Source organism: Bombus vosnesenskii, unplaced genomic scaffold (assembly GCF_011952255.1).
Source record: "Bombus vosnesenskii isolate JDL3184/JDL3185 unplaced genomic scaffold, Bvos_JDL3184-5_v1.1 scf7180000013788, whole genome shotgun sequence".
NCBI lineage: Eukaryota > Metazoa > Arthropoda > Insecta > Hymenoptera > Apidae > Bombus > Bombus vosnesenskii.
The window spans coordinates 1,155,822-1,173,790 of NW_022883218.1; the positions used below are offsets into that span (position 1 = coordinate 1,155,822).

Here is a 17,969-nt window from a genome sequence, read left to right on the forward strand (position 1 = left end):
AATTTAGCTTCGAAACCAAATAAAAAGAGAATTTTAGTAACGTGTAGTAAATTGATACGGCACTGAATTTTGGAATTATTCTGCTATAAGAAATAAGAAAAGCGACTTATCGTGCCCCCTCGCCCCCTTCCGTTATCTTCACATATAATATTCACGTACTATCAAACAGGTAGTTCTAGCATTAGCAATACTACGGACTTTTAAGAAGAGAAAAGAAAGCTAGCACACCACGCGATTCAAGAATAAAGAACAATTCTATGCAAATTTTTAACTTGATCCATCTACCAATCTCCAATCCAATCGATTCGAATCAGCGAAGCGAGGATTGTTAAGGAGCATCGTATCTCTTTACCTGTTTAGACATAGGCGATACAATATCGGGGCTAAGAAGGCTCATCATATCCATCTTGGTGATTTCCGGTTTGCCGAGGGTCAAGGTCGTCGGTCTTTCAGGCACAGGCACAGGCACAGGGACGTTCGCGGACGGCTCGCTTTCAGGTACATCGTGCACGTCGATCGACTCTTTGATCGAGTTTCGTGCCGGTAGCTCGTACTGCTCGATCTTCCCGTTCATCGTCACTTCCTTTTCCTCGTGCTCTTCGTGTTCGACTGGCGGGCTTGGCTGGCAAATCGCCGCTGCCTCCTCGTCGTCCGCTTTCTCGATAACGATCGGTTCCTGAAGAGACGATCTCTGCGTTATTGCTTCTGCCGTACGCGTATTTCGCAACGCTACATTCTATGCAAATCAACACCGGCGTGCTACACCCGCCGACCAGGGTTTCTCAAACTTTCACGGCTCTTTTGTCGATATAGCAAGGTATAGGGTTATTTGAGACAGTTATGTCTCAAACGCTTTCAAATCCAATGTTGAAGTTTGCACAAGATAATCAGAAGATTGTTATATGGGATGTCATTAATTCTTGGCATGATTGGTATTTTAGTTGCAGGAAGAAGATATAAAAAACGAGAAAATGATTCTGATCCAAATAACCCTACTTTATGCCATATTGATTCGTTCTCAATTGATAGAAAGAATAGTGTTTGAAATGCGCGATGGCATCAATTTTACTGAAATTTTTTTACAATTTTTTTCGTGGCAAAATAGTCGAGTGATCTGATAAAGTTTTATCTATATTTGATAACCGTTTTTGCCCACATGTTATGAACTTGTGCCCGTGAAACTTTTAACCGAGTAAGATAAACTATTATATTTACACCGTTAACTTTTTGAGGCGTGAACTGAATCTTATCAACTGATTCGTTTTAAATGATGTTCTATACAGATTGTTATTAATATTGTCTATGTTAATGTTTAGTTGCTTTTAATATGAATAGATATTACTCTTTATTGGTGTCGTGAGGATATTAAGAGAAACAAGCGTAAAACATAGCTTGAGAAACACTGGATTTCGAGCAACAGCTTCGGAGGCAACTGCAGTTTCGGATGGAAGATTATTTTGCATTCTAACAGTATCTTTTCGCTTCTTTATTTTTTCTTCTCGTGTTCCATAGACACCGATGCACCAGCGTTCATGCATGACTATCGTAAATTTTTTTTCTTGTGAAATCCGTGCAATGGCGCACACATAGAACGATGAGTTATTCTGTTAGAACTAACAATTATGACAGACAAACAAATTCGTAACTAAGTGTATACAAATTAAAAAGATATTAATTTAAAACAGATGTAAAGGTCTTTTAAGCATTCATTTTCAAAACATAACACATATATATAACTATCGGTGCATATATGGTTAAAAGAAATATAAGAAAAGAAATAGAGAACAAGAAATTTCATATTATGTTATTAAAAACTCTAATAGTCACTACTAATGCAAAATTTTATAATGAATTAAAAACATATTTATAGTAAAACTCCATTTATCTGAACTAATGTCATCATAATGCCCAATCTGATTCTGATTTCAGGCCATGTGACGCATCGTTTATAGGAATAAAAGCTTGTGTCTTAATATTTACATATTTCAGTTTAGAAAAATCCAATTATATTAAAAAAATTATAATTACTTTATTAATATTAATGTATATAATATTAATATATTAAAAAAACGAATCTTGATTATACAAATGATAAGTAGCGAAGGAAAGGAGTACTGGTAGACTTTTATTATCCGATTGACCCAACTATCAGACCGTTTTGTCCCCCGACTTTGTCATCGTAAATCGAGTTTTACTGTAGTTATATAAAAATATAGTGCATGCATCAGTGACGAGAAGCGGTAAATGTACGCAGTTTATTATTTCATAAGTTTTCGTGCAAATATGATGTCACGCGTTATTGCCATCGTCTAAGAAAGTGCGAACAAACAAAGATAAGACGTTTCGGCAATAATGATAACGTTTATCTAAATCTAGCCGCACAGGTAGAAACGTAACTAAGTTCGTTATTTCGATTCTCAGTTCTCAACTGGCTTCTAAAGTACAATGCGAAATATTTAACTGAAATATCAATTCCATCAGTCATACCTAATAAAGAATACGGCATTGTTTATCGACGAAGATCACCTGGAAAGAAGCTTTAACAATAAAATAATACGAAGCTAATGTAACATTATACTCAGGAATATATTTGAGAAGTACTAATCATGACTTCCAAAAAGAGAAATCCCGCGAAAAAGAATAAAAGAACCACTCGTTTTAATTGCCCTAATAACTTTGTATAATCATTTAGGAAATGATCCGACTCGAGATAAATAGCTTAAGAGAAATTGAAAGTAAAAAATGAAAGTAAGCGTGCAAACGTTTAAAAGTAAGCGTGGTTCTTCGAATACAATTTCCAGTAAACTCGAGATGAAATATATCGTATTGAAATGTCTAACGTGGAATTTTCATTGAAGATTTTGAAATTAGATAAAAATAGGAGATCTTGATAGCAAATGCTTTGTTTAATCCCGATCCTGTCAAGATAACGTACAACAGGAAACGGTTTAGAGCTGTTTGAAAGCCAACAATCAATCACATTAATCCCAGTTGTTTTCTCTTGCGAAAGAACCGTAAATGAAACAAATAAAAATGTGAACTTCTGAATGTAAATATATCCAGGATTTTGATAATTGATGTTTCTAATCAATAAATAGTTGAAAATAATGCAAGAGGTTTAAAAAGTCATCTGGTTTGCGACGAAATGAATGCTGCGATAAAGATTTTATCACGAAAAAATACCGATTTACGACTATTTGGAACGGTGTCACAGAGATAATTACTTCAAAGTGCAAAGATCGGCGAGTTTACAGTACATGGAAGACTCTAACACGCTTACGTCATCGAAGAAGAACATCTTTGGTAATTGCAAACTGATTACTAACATATTTTGTTGCTTTCTGGATGTATTTCAGGATGACCTGATACTTTATCGTGTTGTTAAAATACACGCTGCAAATTGCCAAGAAACTTTATGCCAGTTACACAGTTTAATTATAAAATTTATCTGTTAATAATTTCCGCTTTAATAACTATCGTACAATAAATGAAAAAACCGCAATGTGATCAAGTGCATAAATTCTACGTAACGCGCACAAAAGTGTCAAATGTGAATCTCTAGTCGATAGAATTTCTATTTAATATTTGAGGAAAACTTTTTACATCACGTTAAGAAGTGGAGAAACGAGGTTTGTGCGTTGATACGAAAACGAAGATCGGCACGAAACTAGGAAACTGATAAAATCAATTAAGCTGCAGCCATGCATAATCTCGGATCGATAGCAAATATGAGAACTAGCGATAAGCGGGATAGAACTGAATATCCGGTCGTAGAAGGTAGAAAAACACATGGTCGTGTAGGGTTTATCGCTAGCTTGAACAATCGAAAATACCGTCTTACCTCTTTACAGTAGCGGATCTTAGATTTACAACACTGGCTTGAAATTACACGATGATCGTTGACGATGATGGCAGACAAAGCTAGTAAAAAATGGAACGAACTTCTAGCATTTGGTATAATTACTCTTCTCGACCATAGATGGATGGGTATGGAAACGATTTCCATTAAGTTTATCACAAGTCAAAATTCAAGCAGTCAATAAACTTTTACGAAGAGGAAAATCGAAATTAAGAAAAATAGGTGATATATATGTGGGGAAAAAGTAATTTTGTGACACACAGGAAAAGGTTCTTTTTGATTGGTTTTATACTACAGGTCAATGGTGTTTGGATATTAATAATATTACTAATTAGTGGTGTTGCTAAATAAATATCGACGTTCACGCAATTATTGCGTTTTATTTACGTATCTTTCGAAGAAAAACAATTTAAAAAAATAAAGAAACATAATGAACATTGTGATGGAACAAATGTTACTTGGAATAAAGACATTTCTAACGAAAAAATGTGCAAATGTATTAATAACTGTCAAAATAATGCATGGATAAAGGGTAAATCAGATGGTCAACAAAAAAACTTTCTCATCGATCAAAAAATTTCACCAGATGAAATGCCACACGAATTCTTACCTCGTTTAATGCATCGATTAACGTCATAAAAAACGAAGTACGCGGTGACTCAAGATATAGTAGAACGAATAATCGTAACAATTCAGGACACTTTTATCGTGACGTGGGTCAGTAATGAACGCCTTTCGTAATAATTAAATGTCACTCTGACCGATCTTCGACCCATGGTTCACGAGAACAACACATTGAACGCGTTCGTCACTTGATTGCGACTGCACGTTAAAGCTCGACGTCGTTGTTTACCGATGACACGTATATCGCGGAGACGATAAGACGATTCTTGATTGACGAGGTTCGTCCGACGCTTGCTCTATACGAGGCTTACACACGTTCATCCTTCATTGACGAATGAATCGAAGCCCAGTCTCGAAAAGCACGACGATTGGGTTATTTCGTGAACAAATCAGTGGAACAGACAGTTTGAAAATTTATACTGTTTCCCCTTTATTTACGTTTCGAATATACTTAGCAGAATTTCCAAGTTTTATTTCGAACAATCAGGGTGACGAAGACAATGGTAAAATTGATCGGTCTGTTACACATCTTTAAATTCAATATTGATTTTTCGGCAGTTTACCGTTTCTCTCGAAAGGCATTCGATAACGATTATCGCGTATTCGTCGAAGCGAAATCAAGATAGTTTGAAGCAAAAATGGATACGTCGATTTTCTTTATTTCTACGAAAGATTTCATGGATTAAATATCACATGTTTCATGGCTGATATATTGTCAAGAGATAGATATTTAAATCTTCGCAGCTTTGACTCATTCGTGCTTCAAAATCCTTTATCAAGGAAATTTGTATATCCTTGGTTACGATGGAAACACGACACGACAAATTTCTCTGCCCACTGAATTTTATATTTCATTAACCGCATACGTCTCCCCCAAGCGTTACAATCGATCGTTATCCACTATATAGTGCGCGCCGAATGTCGACAAGTCGTATTTTAAGATCGATTACAAGTTAATCTAAAACGAAGTCTTATTCTTATCGTGTTAGAATAGTTTGAAATAGTACCTATCTAGGATTCGTTTTCATCCATTGGTTCTTTATTTTATGGATAATATTAAATAGTTTAATAATGTTAAGAATATTATCAATACTGTTTAGAGTCACACCAAAATTTTTTTATCGCTTAGAACATTTTACGATTTTTGTTACGACAGCGATCGATCGCATTTAGGCATCGGTATTTAGGTCCAAAATGTATTCCCTGTTTGATTAAGCCACTACGTTTTCCGCGATTATCGACGTTTGTACGAATTAGTACAACGTTTACCTCCGGCTAGTACGTGTTTCTGGTTACCTGTTCTAATTCTACTCGATACTGGGGGGTTATTATATACGTTTTGCTCCTGCGTCGTCTATTTACATCGTTAACTATGGTCTCACGCCTTCGTTTCCAGCGAGATTTGTGCGTAATGGCGGATAATAAATACGTATGGAAGCGATAGGCGAAGACGGGTTAATATTATCCGGGAGTTCTAAGTGGCAGGATTCAGTTTCCTGATCTTGATAAATCCCAGACGCGAATACGGCTTCCCATTATTTCATCGAATCAAAACGCGTTCCGTTTTAAACGATTATTTCATATAGCGTATATCATATGTATATGAATAGTTACCATAGAAACGATCGAGGCACGATAATGGAATTGTTCAGCTAGATACCATATAAGCTCATGAGAGTAACATTCGTTAGAAACTCTTTTTTACTATTTCGTAGTTTCAAACTCTGAATAATCTCTGAATCCTTTCGCTTTTCTCTTTAATTATCGATAAGCGGTCGTGTAGCGATTCCCGCCACTTGAACGCCCGATTCTAAAGCCCATTCTTATGTACAAGATCTAAATGGAAGTTAGACGAAGTCTAACGATAAGGGCGAGATAGAGACAATAGTGCTACGCGAGGATAGTCATAAAGACGAACGAATTTTCTCGTTTCCTCTTTTAAGACTTTCTCGAGGGGCTGCTAGATTGCTGATCGATCCTAACCTCAGTCGCTGAGCTCGGCTTCTCATTGACGCGATCCACGGTGATGAATGGCGTCACTGGAGATGTCGTAGGTGTCTTGCCCTGAGGTACCACCACCTTTTCGCAAATTTCCATCACCGTTCGGCGTTTTTCTGCAGGCAGTGTCTCTTCACCCACCGCCACCTGGTGTTTCGTGCTGAACGTTGGGGACGAAATATGTTTCGTGCTGAAGGATGTCAATGGTGTTTGTTCGAGATTCGAGGATGGTGACAGGGGGATATTCGAGTTACACGATACATTAGAACCAACAGGGATTGGTATCTCTGATGCTTTTGGAAATTGTGGACAAGACAACTGATTGGTTGGACTCTTAACGTTTGACGTTCTAGCTTTTAATGATGGTGTTTTAGAGGAGGATGGTGAAATGGGCGGACTCAGAGAGGAGGTAGAACTGGTGGGGGATGATTTAGTGCCTATCGTTTTTCGAGGAAGCGGAGTGGGAATCTTTGATGCTGCCCGTGGAAACGTGACTGGTGTCGTTATAGTTTTTGGAACTTCTTTCGCGATACAGTTCGAAGCTGAGGTAGCGTTAGATTCTAATTGAAGGTTCGTTGGAACGGCTGCCACTCTAACAGGTGACAATGAACAAGTGTCTATAACGGTAGAGTCTAATGATACTGGAGACGAAGCCGTAACTTTGGTTGAATCCTCTTTTGAGGCACCCTGAACCTTTTCGTCGACACCGAATTTCGGATCCTGCTCGTCCGCGCAAAGTTTGCTGCTGCACGCGACAGAGTTCGATTCTTTAGCGGGCAGAGAATCTGTTTTAATTTCTAAATGTTCTTTGGGGCCAGGCAACTTTGGTTTGGGAAGCATATCAGGAGGTGATCGTCGCGGAGGTACTTTGGGACTTTGATACACGATCGGGCGACTCGTAGCAGGATAGGAACGAAGTGTACTAGAGTTAGTAACTTCTATGTGTGCCTGCGATTGTGATTTGTTAGTCGACAGTTCCCCAGAAGTGTCAGCAGTACCCTAGAGAACCAAAGAGTTATTGGATAGATCGTACTACCTGCCATCCCGTTACCAAACAACAAGAATAGTAGATTATCACTCAAAGTCACGATTGTTAAAAAATGTTTTAGGTGCGGTCGTCAAGTAATAGCTTGTTTGAAATTGTTTGAAAGTCATTTGAAATTATGACGGAATATAATGATAAAATATAAATCATGATATTCATATGACGAAGAAATTATACGCTACTAATATATAATCGATTTTATTAAAATATGGATGGAATTTAAAATTCATGATCTTTACTTTGCAGCAATTCTTCTCAACAAGAGTATACGTTTCATTTTCGAATTTACGTGTGAAACATAGTGGTAGATATAATTTCTAATCTAAACTGAGATGTTACTTGACGCCCGTCCTTTACGACCTAAACCGACCCGAATACTTAATCTTAACATCTACGCGATTACTCGATACTCGGTAACATAGAAAATAAATTTCGCGAACGGCAAGCAAACTCAACTTGTACCCCACTCAATAGACTCTCACTTTTACATACGTCAGCCAAGTAGATATAACGACAACTAAAAGTAGATTTACCCAGTAGAGAAACCGCCATGCAACACCGTAGTTACGCCTTACCTTCTTTGTTACTACTGCGTCAGGTTGGCTGGCAGAAGTCGTCGAGATTTCGTTCACAGATACAGCGGCGCTTTGTTGTTCAACGACAGTTACGTGCGTTGTCTCGACGTCGCGAGGTTCCTCCGGTTTCTCCTCGATCACCTCCTGTCGCTCGATAATCGTGTTGGCGTGCACGATGTCTTCATCGACTGGTTCGTCCGCTTGACTCACGGAGCAGCTGACGTCAGCCGTGTGGATCCCTGAATCCTCGCGATCGGTATCGTTCAACAATTCGGCGGATGACGACGACGCCGGATAACGTCTGCCGTAATCGAGTTCCTCCAAGCTTTGCACTCTTTCGAACGTGTCGGGACCGCTGGAAGCGTCCGCGTCCAGAGAATCCAGGCTTCTATGGAAGGCGGCTCTTGGCACGCGATACTCTGAGTCAGGCGACGAGCTTCTCTCACTAGGAGTCGAGGTATCGATTCTGTTCTCTTGATCCCGGAAGCACAACGAGTGCTTTCCAACGGAGGATGATCTCTTATCGGCTGATTCTTTGCTCCTGGCCGCGTCCAAGGCGCTCAAACGATCCTTTATCGATCTGGCGGACAGCTCGCCATTGTGTCGTAACTCGTGAGCGGTACTGCCAGGTGCCGATGACTCGTCGCTGCTGCTGTATTTTTCCAAAGTGGACAATCTATCCCGTAGCGGTCTGACTGTCTCCAATTCTTCGGTGCTCAGCTTACGATACGCAGAACTTTTGTTCTCTCTTTCCGACGTCTGCTTCTCCAGATGAGATAATCTTTCACGGATCGAGCTCATGTCACCGGACAGTCTGTTTAACGCTTTATTCGCGATTTTGTCGATATGCTCCGACTCGTGTTTCTGTTTTTCTAGGTTCGATAGTCGTTCCTTGATAGATTTCGTGCCCGTAAAATCTCCGGAGAGCCTGTTGTTCGTTTTGTTCTCGTTGTTTTTCTGCGAGGCTTTCTCGAAGATCTCTCGCCTCTTCAGGATATCGACCTTCACCACCGGTATGGTGGATTTACCTTCGTCGTTTAAACTCGTCTTTGAACCATTCGTTGATGTCTTGGTGCTGTCGAGTTTTGAGTCCAGGTTGACCAATGATCGCCTTGGTATATTTTGAGACACTCGAGACACGTAACCGCGAATCGCACCCTCGTACGTATATTCCTCTGGTTCTGGGGAGCTGATCGTCGCTGTTGTCGCTGAATCGTACTCCTGATTGTTGTGACTATGGTTGCTGCTGTGAAACCCGTTCCCGAATGGTTTCTTCGCCGTCGTCGTCGTCGTTGTCGCTGACGTCGTTGTCGCTGATGATGTGATGTCATTGTGGATCACGCTCTCACTTGCCACGTTGTCCACGTCCGAGTGATTCTTCTCTATTTCGCTATCTCTGTCGCTCTGGAAATGTTTGTCGAGTTTTTGGTTTTATGTGGAAATAAGAGTAATTATTGTAAAGAGTAGGCTGCGAGAATTTTCGCGTTGAGGAAAATTGCTTTTTAGTCAGGCTAAATTCTTTCTTCACTGAAGTTTTTATAAATGTCCTAACATTTACGAACGAGATGCAGCTAGATAAGTATTGATTAGAAGCATTTTTTATATATTTTTTTTAAATAAGAGATATACGAAGTTGAATTGTATTTTATATAATATTGATAAATATATGATTTTTACCAAGACACTGTGTGTGTCATCGTGTGTATCGCCGCTAACCGAGCTCTTTCCACTGCTGGTTCCTATACCAAGGTCACTCAGATCATTGGCGTCTTCCTCGTGGTACATGGCCAAGCTGATGCTCAGTTTTCGACCCCTACTGCCTCTCTCTTCCATCATTTCTGAGAAAGTCTTGCTCCGACGACGCTGTCGATCGTGTTCCTCTAGTTCGAGTTTCTTAACCTCGACTACACGCTCAATGATGTGTTCCTGACGCTTCCTTCGACTACTCTTCCAATTGTCCAGATTCTGAATACACCATAGAAGTAATGATTTAATACTTAAAGATATTTGAAAATATCCAATAAATCTTCATTCTTAGTGTAGGCATTTTCATTCTTTGTTTTTATTATGAAATGATCTTACCGATTGCCAATCCTCGGGATCATCGCGAACTTCTTGTTTTATTTTCTTCACTTCTTGGACTTTTTGCAATTGTTCTTGAGCTGTACGATATAAAGAGCATGGTCCAACTTTAACAAACTGAAGAGGGTTGGTCGCTTGCTTAGGAGGCGTTTTCAGGGTCGTTTTTAATTTTGGCGGCTCATGTGTAATCTGAAATAATGAATATACTAAATATATTTGTTTTCGAATTTTATAAAAATTTCTAAGAAAAATCCAAATTTAACGAGAAAAACGTTCTGTTTTCGGGTGACGAACACGCTTGAAACTTGCTTAACCATAGAAGTTTCTTGAACAAGGGGGTGTAGTCCTTATAAAGTGCAACGACCGATCATCGTTTCAAGGATCACTTCAGAAAGAGTGAATCAAATCGGGTCATTGATCGATGAGTGAGGGAAAGCATATGGTGACGAGACGAAGACAGAAATACTTATATAGATATATGGATGTAATCAATTTTATGGAATAAAATAATAATTAAGTGATACTTAAAATTAATAAGTATTACTATAATAATGAAATAATTTTCAAAATTAACGCAAATCTTTATTGCACATTAATTAATTTGAATTAACTGCAAAGTTTTCGAGAAATGATCTAAACTCTTAAGAAAAGATGGGGAAGAGTATATATATTAAGTAGAAGATAAAAGAGATGAAAGGAGAGCGGAAGTGTATAATAAGAATAAAAATAAAAATACGTAGGATAGAAGGGGAAAAGTAATCAGTTTCTAGTTTAAAGTCGATAGCCAAGCAAAAACGCTTGTTATGGCGTCGTTGACTAACCGGAAGCGGAATCACGCTCCTATGGTACGAAGGCTTTTCAGAAGCGAACATCGTTGCGATCCGCTGTGCGACAGTTGGCGATTGTCGAGCGGACTCTCGGAAAATTGTGTTCCTTTGTCTGTTTAACTCTTTCATATGCTATGAATCCGATGTGAACGTTAGAAGTGGCGTTACAATTAATGGTTTTAACTCGTGTACAGCTTTTTTCGTATTTGAGCGAGACGCGTTAAAATATCTTCCTTTCTAAATTATCACTTTTTTAATACCATACATAATAATACTATAGTTAATGAAACTTATATTTTTTGAAATCATCAAATAACGTTAATAAAAAATAATGTTTATAATAATTTCTCTCATTTTTGAAAGTATACAATTTATAATACCATATTTCGTTTTTTAACATTTATTCTATATTCTTTTAGATAAAAATGTGACACGAAATAATCCCATAACAAATCTCTAATTATAATTTCTCGAATTGTATTTATAAAAATACAAAACAGGAATATTTTTATATTTTGTTGAACGAGACGAGTTAGTAAAGATAAACAAACCGTGATTGTTACGATTGCAGCTATTGGCTGCCAACTAGTAATAATCGAATATCTTCAGTATATCACTAGTATCACTAATCGACAGCCAATAGCTACAGTCATAGCAATCATGTCTTGACTACCTTTATTAATTTGTCTTGTTAGACGGATTATAATTTAAATAATTAAGAAAGTTAGGAAAGCCTTTCAATTCGAACACGTGAACACGTCCAATCCTCCACTAAGTTTACAATTTTCTACTTTATTCGAAACCAAGTAGGAAACAAAAATCTCGACACTTCCATTTGTGCCTTCATCGAGAGAAAATGGAACGCTATTTCCTAAAGCATTCATCTCGCCACCCCCTAACGTTTTTTTGTCGGTCGCTTCCTGCGGAAACGACAACCGTAGAAAGGATATATACTTACCATCCTCTCGTTTCGCCGCTCTGTGGCGGCGGTCTGCGAGGCAGGCATCCTTCGTTCCTTCCTCCTTCTCTCTCTTCTTTAGGGAAGCTCCTCCTCTTCAGTGTAGGACGACTGCTCGCGCGGTCGGGCCCATCCTACGCCTCGTCCCTGGAACCGATCAACAGGAAATCTTATTAACTGACGAACTAACGGGAAACGGACGTCTCGCGGTGGCAGAACGCCGTTCAATCCGAGAAACGGCGACGCGGCGCGACGTTCTTGAATGCTATCTGATTTCGCGGCTGGCGAATGGAGCTGTTCGGTAGGCGAACGTAGACATTGTCGAAGGGTAAAATCGATATGGTAGTGAGAATGAACACGGCTGGAGATGAATAACGTGGTTGCAGTTATTTATTGAGCCAGGATTTGCAGATATGTATAGCGTTCTGCAAAAGTCTTGAGCTATCTATATTGTCATGACATCTAAATCATATTCTTAGAAAGTATTTTCACACAGCGTTATATAAGAACAAACCTTTGAACTATTTCTTAGTACTATTTATTTGTAACTTAGTCTTAGATTATACATTTTTTATATATATTTCAATGAATTCTAAATTACTTTGTATTTATGCTGGAGTTATGTTACACTTGTGTTGCATGTTCGATTATTATTTTATTGTAGCAGAATTTTTTCTGAGTAGAAATGGAAGAAGCTTGTTACGATGAAATGAAGATTAAAGAATGTATAAATAATTATTACAAGGCATGAACAGTGACTATACTTGTGTCATGTCTCGTAATTAATGACAAAACAATTCTCTTTTGTGTTGCAAATATTTTTATAACATGAATAGATATAGCGTAAGAATAATACATTCACAATGTATAAATCGTGAATTTTTCGATTATTTTGGTTTCCTTTTTTTATAAAAAATTAGCTTATTGATTTTGAATTATCCTAAATATAAGTTGCTGGTTTTAATTCTTGTGTAGATTATTTTGTTGAAAAATATTCGGGACGTACTACAATACTGAACTGAAATATTTTTCCAACTACCTCTTTAGACTCTTCAACTGAAATTGAAAAAAGCTGAGTGAAACCAAGGGAATAAATTTCTCAAAAAGGTACGCGACAAAGAGAGCAATTAGTCTCGAAGAAAACCCGAGCAATTGTAGGTTGGAGACAAAACTCAGAAGGGACAAAGTATCGAGATGGTGGACAATGGAAATTGAAAGGAGCTCCTTTACAATAGATGAAAGGCTTGGGATGAAAACAACCGGGTACAATGGACGAGCGCATGAAACCAGATAATGAAGAAGAACGAAAGAAGAAAGCCTTCATAGAAAGATGATAATATCTTGTTGTGTGTTATAAATCGATATAAAAACTGATATAGTGATTTCAGATAATATTCGAGCATTTATCACTATTCGAAGATTTTTAAGAGTACAGCATTATGTGTGCTATAAGAAACTTTTTGAAATGTCATTATGTCTGCAATGAAATATGTGTATCGTAATTAAATTGGTAAAAGAAGCAAATCGGAAATGCGTGATTTATTTCCTGATTTGTTTCGTGATGTATTTCAAAATATTTTGTATAATATATTTATAAAAAGTTTCAATAAGTATCCAAATGCTTCAGGCTTTAGGGCTTGTATCGAGCTCTAAGATCATCAACAGTATTCAATAAAATAATGATGATTTGCTTAATTATCTAATATGAAAAAGAGAATCATCAGAGAAAGGGGAAAGAGGTAGAAACTCGAAGAGATTTAAATTCTGAACCTTAAGCAACCCTGTAAAGAAATGTTTGAAGTTTTTATTCGGACACCGTGAAACTGGACGAAGATCAAACTAGGGAAATAATCCTTGTTGCAGGATTCCCTTGGAAGGGAAAATAAACCGAGAGTAAAGAGAAAAACAGGAGAGATCATGTTAAACTGGTTGAGATCCAGCGTAGGACGATATTAAAGATTCGTTCGATCCGGGAAAATCAAGCAATAGGAAAGATTATTTTATCAGAAGAGAGCAGAAAGTCGCTTTTGCCTGCTCCACTAATGAACTGATTAATTTAGCATGTATTTACGCAAGACAACATCGAAACTATAATTAACAGGAGCGACTTCAACGATTCCTTTGCTACATCGATTTTATAGCAGCCGGTCGATATTGATAACAAGCAAGAGAAATGAAACGAGATCAAAATTTATTTAATCTTATTCTCATTATTCATTTGCAACATGAATGCATTATTATAACACTCCTTGATTATTACAACATTCCATTGACCAAAGCAATGATGGAATATTGAAATACCGATTAATGTAAAAATTGACGATGATCCTGAAAAAGATTGATAGATACAAGAATAGAAACGGTAAGAAATTGTTACATTTTTATGTAAAAATAAAGGATACTCTTTTATATAAAAACAAAGCTATTTAATTATTCCAGAAAATTGAATTATTTTACATGAGTAGTTTTGAATAATCAATGCTCTATTATATACAATATATATGCTCTATTAATTTCTATTTTCTTAAATCGTCGAAACAAAAATTTTTACGATAAGAGCAATGAAGTTTCTATAAAGAAGCATCATTTTGTACGCCAATATATTTCTTCCGGCTCTTATTTCACTAGACATATCGTTCGACGAGCAAATATTATTGCAGGGCAGCTATGTTTGCACGACGCATCCGTTGCGAACGTTCTATTTCCGACGCAACCTCAGCTTTCTCGATCAGCTGAAAGCATTTCAAGGCTGTTGATTTTTCGTCTCGCGAAAAAAGGAATCGAGTCTACTTCGTTCTCTGACCATCAGTAAAAAGATCAGAAATAAAGAAAATCAGGTGAAAATAAAACGATACGAGAAGAAAAATTTCTTACTATATTTGTTGTTACGTACTGTGATCCCATCAGCCAATGAAAATAAAAATTGTAACATATTTCATAAAGGAAAAATGTTGAAACGAAGCAAAATTTTAGCTTGTAATATTTTACATTTTCTAAAAAGTATAATGAATCACAAGTATAAGACAGGATATCAAAGCATTGTTGTAAAACAATAACGAAAATTGTTACAATAAGAAAACTAAGTAGTAATGAAATTATACTCCGCAAGTCATTACAAAAGGAGTTCCATAAAGTTAATACAGTTCATACTACGTTTACGTAATAGTACTCGGACGCACAATCGAAACAAGGTATCTACGCAATACTGATGATATACAACGCAAGGGAATACCTTTTTACCTGTATGTATCAAGCTTAGTTATTTATTAAAAGAAAATGTCTTTCAATCTACTGATATGACAAATTATGTCCGGTGGAAAATTGCAAAAACGCTTGATCAATATGTAATAACCAGGAAATTAAGAAAACTCAGGAGGCATACCATGAATAATCGGTAATAGGCTTCAAGCAGCGGTTCGCTAATCGTTAAGAACCAGAATATGCAAAATCATGTGTAATCGTATGCGAGTTTATTTATTCATGTAGAGGAGTGGTCATTACGAGAAGCGTGTGTTGTGGGAATGGAAAAATGTGGCCACACCCCTAATTGTTTCATTTGTTCGGGAATGATATCGACGTTTCCACCATAAATCTCTCACTTTTTCATTATAATTTTCCCATCCGTACTTTGCGTCACATTCCAGTCTTAAGCTCTACGGAAATACGGACTAATATTCGATAATTTATCTTTCTATTCAATTTAATATTGTAATTGGTTTTAGCTTACCTTTTACTTTCTCATAATTAATTAATTATTCTATAATATTAAATACATGTAGTACAATATTATATCTTCATAATAAATTAATATATCATTAATTACATTATAATATTGTTTTCTATTGTAAAATATGAAATTGAAGAAAACGATGAAACTGGAAAGTCTAGCTTTTTCATTTGATGTATAAGTTGGTTTACTATTGTTTTTCTTCATTTGGTCCATTCCAAAGAATTTTCATTTCTCACTGAAAATTGTGTAACCACGGTAGCTGGTCGGAGAGGTAAATTCCATCGTTCGACGTTTTGTTCTTCACGATCCAATGGATCCAATTCGTTGAATGCATGGATGATTCCGGTGCCCGTAAAAGTTTCTCGGTATAGCGTAGCAACTGTACCATAAAATTCAATGTTAACAGAGAATAAATCCTTTTGTGTTCCACGACGAAAACGGGACAGAGTATCACAAGGTTCAAACGATAAACATCCGGAAGTGGAAACGTCGGTCTAATTACTTTTGGTTTCAGGCTGAGGAAATTTACGAACAAAAAGAAAACATTAAAAATGCGGAATCACTATGAAAAATCGATTTATCTTCTCACAGATCGTTAATAGACTTTGTAATCCATGTATTTTTAAACGAAGCAGTGCACCAAGTTTATGGATGTTTACTCTCGTGAGGCTTTCCCAGAATATTATTTCTTTTTCACTTAAGAGTACGCAATAACTTCTTTCTAAATTTATTATATAAATATATATTACTATAAAATGTACATTATAAGATTTCAATAATACAAGTCATTTTTATTAATTTTGATCATGGGGTCCCTCTTGAATAATATTTATATCCAAAATACTGATTATTCAATTATCTTTTTTTACGAAATTCATTGATTTGAAAATTTGAAAATTGCAAATATTCACACTTATCGTACTTTTGTCCTGTACCGTTCAGTCAAAGATCTTCCAGTACCAAATAATAATATTCGTAACTGTCGAAGAAAATTTAAAAATTGGCGACAATTCTAACCACGATGATGATGATGACACGCTCTGTATCCGCTGACAAAAACGATCAAAGGCGTTAGGAACGTTGTCGGAAATCAGGATGTATCGATATAGCCGGGTGCATTTCGCCAAGGAATGAGAACATGTACAACTTGATATCGTCGTAAATCTCAGCTGCGTGCAAAGATATTATCGACACCGAACATCTTCGTGTGATCAGTAGAGTTTATCTTCGCGCCAATTCCATGGTGTTAATTGGATGCGCTTGTGTTCCACGCAACGCTTTCCGAAATTTATATTTCCTGTGTGTGCTGCTGTCTCAGAGTCGATTTCCGTCAATGATGTTCTCACTGATAAGATTTTGTAGAAATTGTTTAACAATTACCGCGAAGGAACGAGTAGAATAAAATAGATCGTATATCCTGAATTTGTGACGAGTTTACGGTTTGCGTTTTACGGTTATGGTTAAACGTCTTATCTGGTAGACGTAGAATTTTTGTAGCCGAAGATAAGAAGCATGGTTTATTTAACGACACATGTTTTATCACTGGAATTATCAAGTCTGTCAAAATTACGCACTCCGATTTTTTAAATTTTATAATTGTTAGATTGTGAATGATTATATTTATGGCAAATATAAATATGTAAAATGTACCGAATGTATATAAACATGAATACACACAATATTATTAAAACATAAAATTTAACCGTGTCAAATGTGTAAAATAATCGTTATTAGGTTTTTTCAACAATTACAACACATTAAAATTGCTTACAGATGATTCGTATTTCACTCTATAGGCAGATGTGTCATGGATACTTGAAAGAAAAAATTAAACAATCGTGATACTGGCACTAATTTGCCAATTCACATTTACTTATAATTGCAAGTAATTAACGTCTAGATATGTCAAATACCTTAGAAGCAACTTTTACCCTATTACAGTGTCCTTAAAAATTAATTCCAAGAATCTCCTTGGCCTCCTTCAGCAACCAGACAATCATTGTATTCTTTCAGCTCAATGAACTATCCAAGATATACCGATTAAGACAAATTTATCGATTAAGCCATAACATCCTCCATATTCTTTAGGAAAAGAAAGTCTGTTAGAAATTTCAGACTCCCTATAAATTTACGAGGAAGTTTCTCAATTAACCGTGTAATTTAGTAAATCACGATTCCAATTACTCGATATTATTAGTCACATGATTCACACGATCAATCGAGCATTATTCAAGTATTGTCACGCAGTTTTAAAATCTTCGATCGCTTAAT

The 17,969-nt window shown here is 36.6% G+C and overlaps 1 protein-coding gene across 5 annotated transcripts in view; it reads right to left on the reverse strand.

The window, feature by feature from the left end:
- LOC117238977 (LIM domain only protein 7) overlaps positions 1-17,969 on the reverse strand; it is a 156,100-nt gene that overhangs the window by 8,638 nt on the left and 129,493 nt on the right. For 4 of the 5 annotated variants that reach the window (XM_033504214.1, XM_033504211.1, XM_033504212.1 and 1 more), the window contains exons 2-7: positions 11,969-12,115; positions 10,184-10,372; positions 9,779-10,066; positions 8,102-9,505; positions 6,467-7,480; positions 353-676 (exon numbers count right to left, since the gene is read on the reverse strand). In XM_033504214.1, coding sequence (XP_033360105.1) covers positions 353-676; positions 6,467-7,480; positions 8,102-9,505; positions 9,779-10,066; positions 10,184-10,372; positions 11,969-12,016 — 3,267 coding nt within the window. In that variant the 5' untranslated portion in view covers positions 12,017-12,115. The remainder of the gene's footprint in view (positions 1-352; positions 677-6,466; positions 7,481-8,101; positions 9,506-9,778; positions 10,067-10,183; positions 10,373-11,968; positions 12,116-17,969) is intronic. The other variant, XM_033504215.1, reaches the window with a different exon arrangement.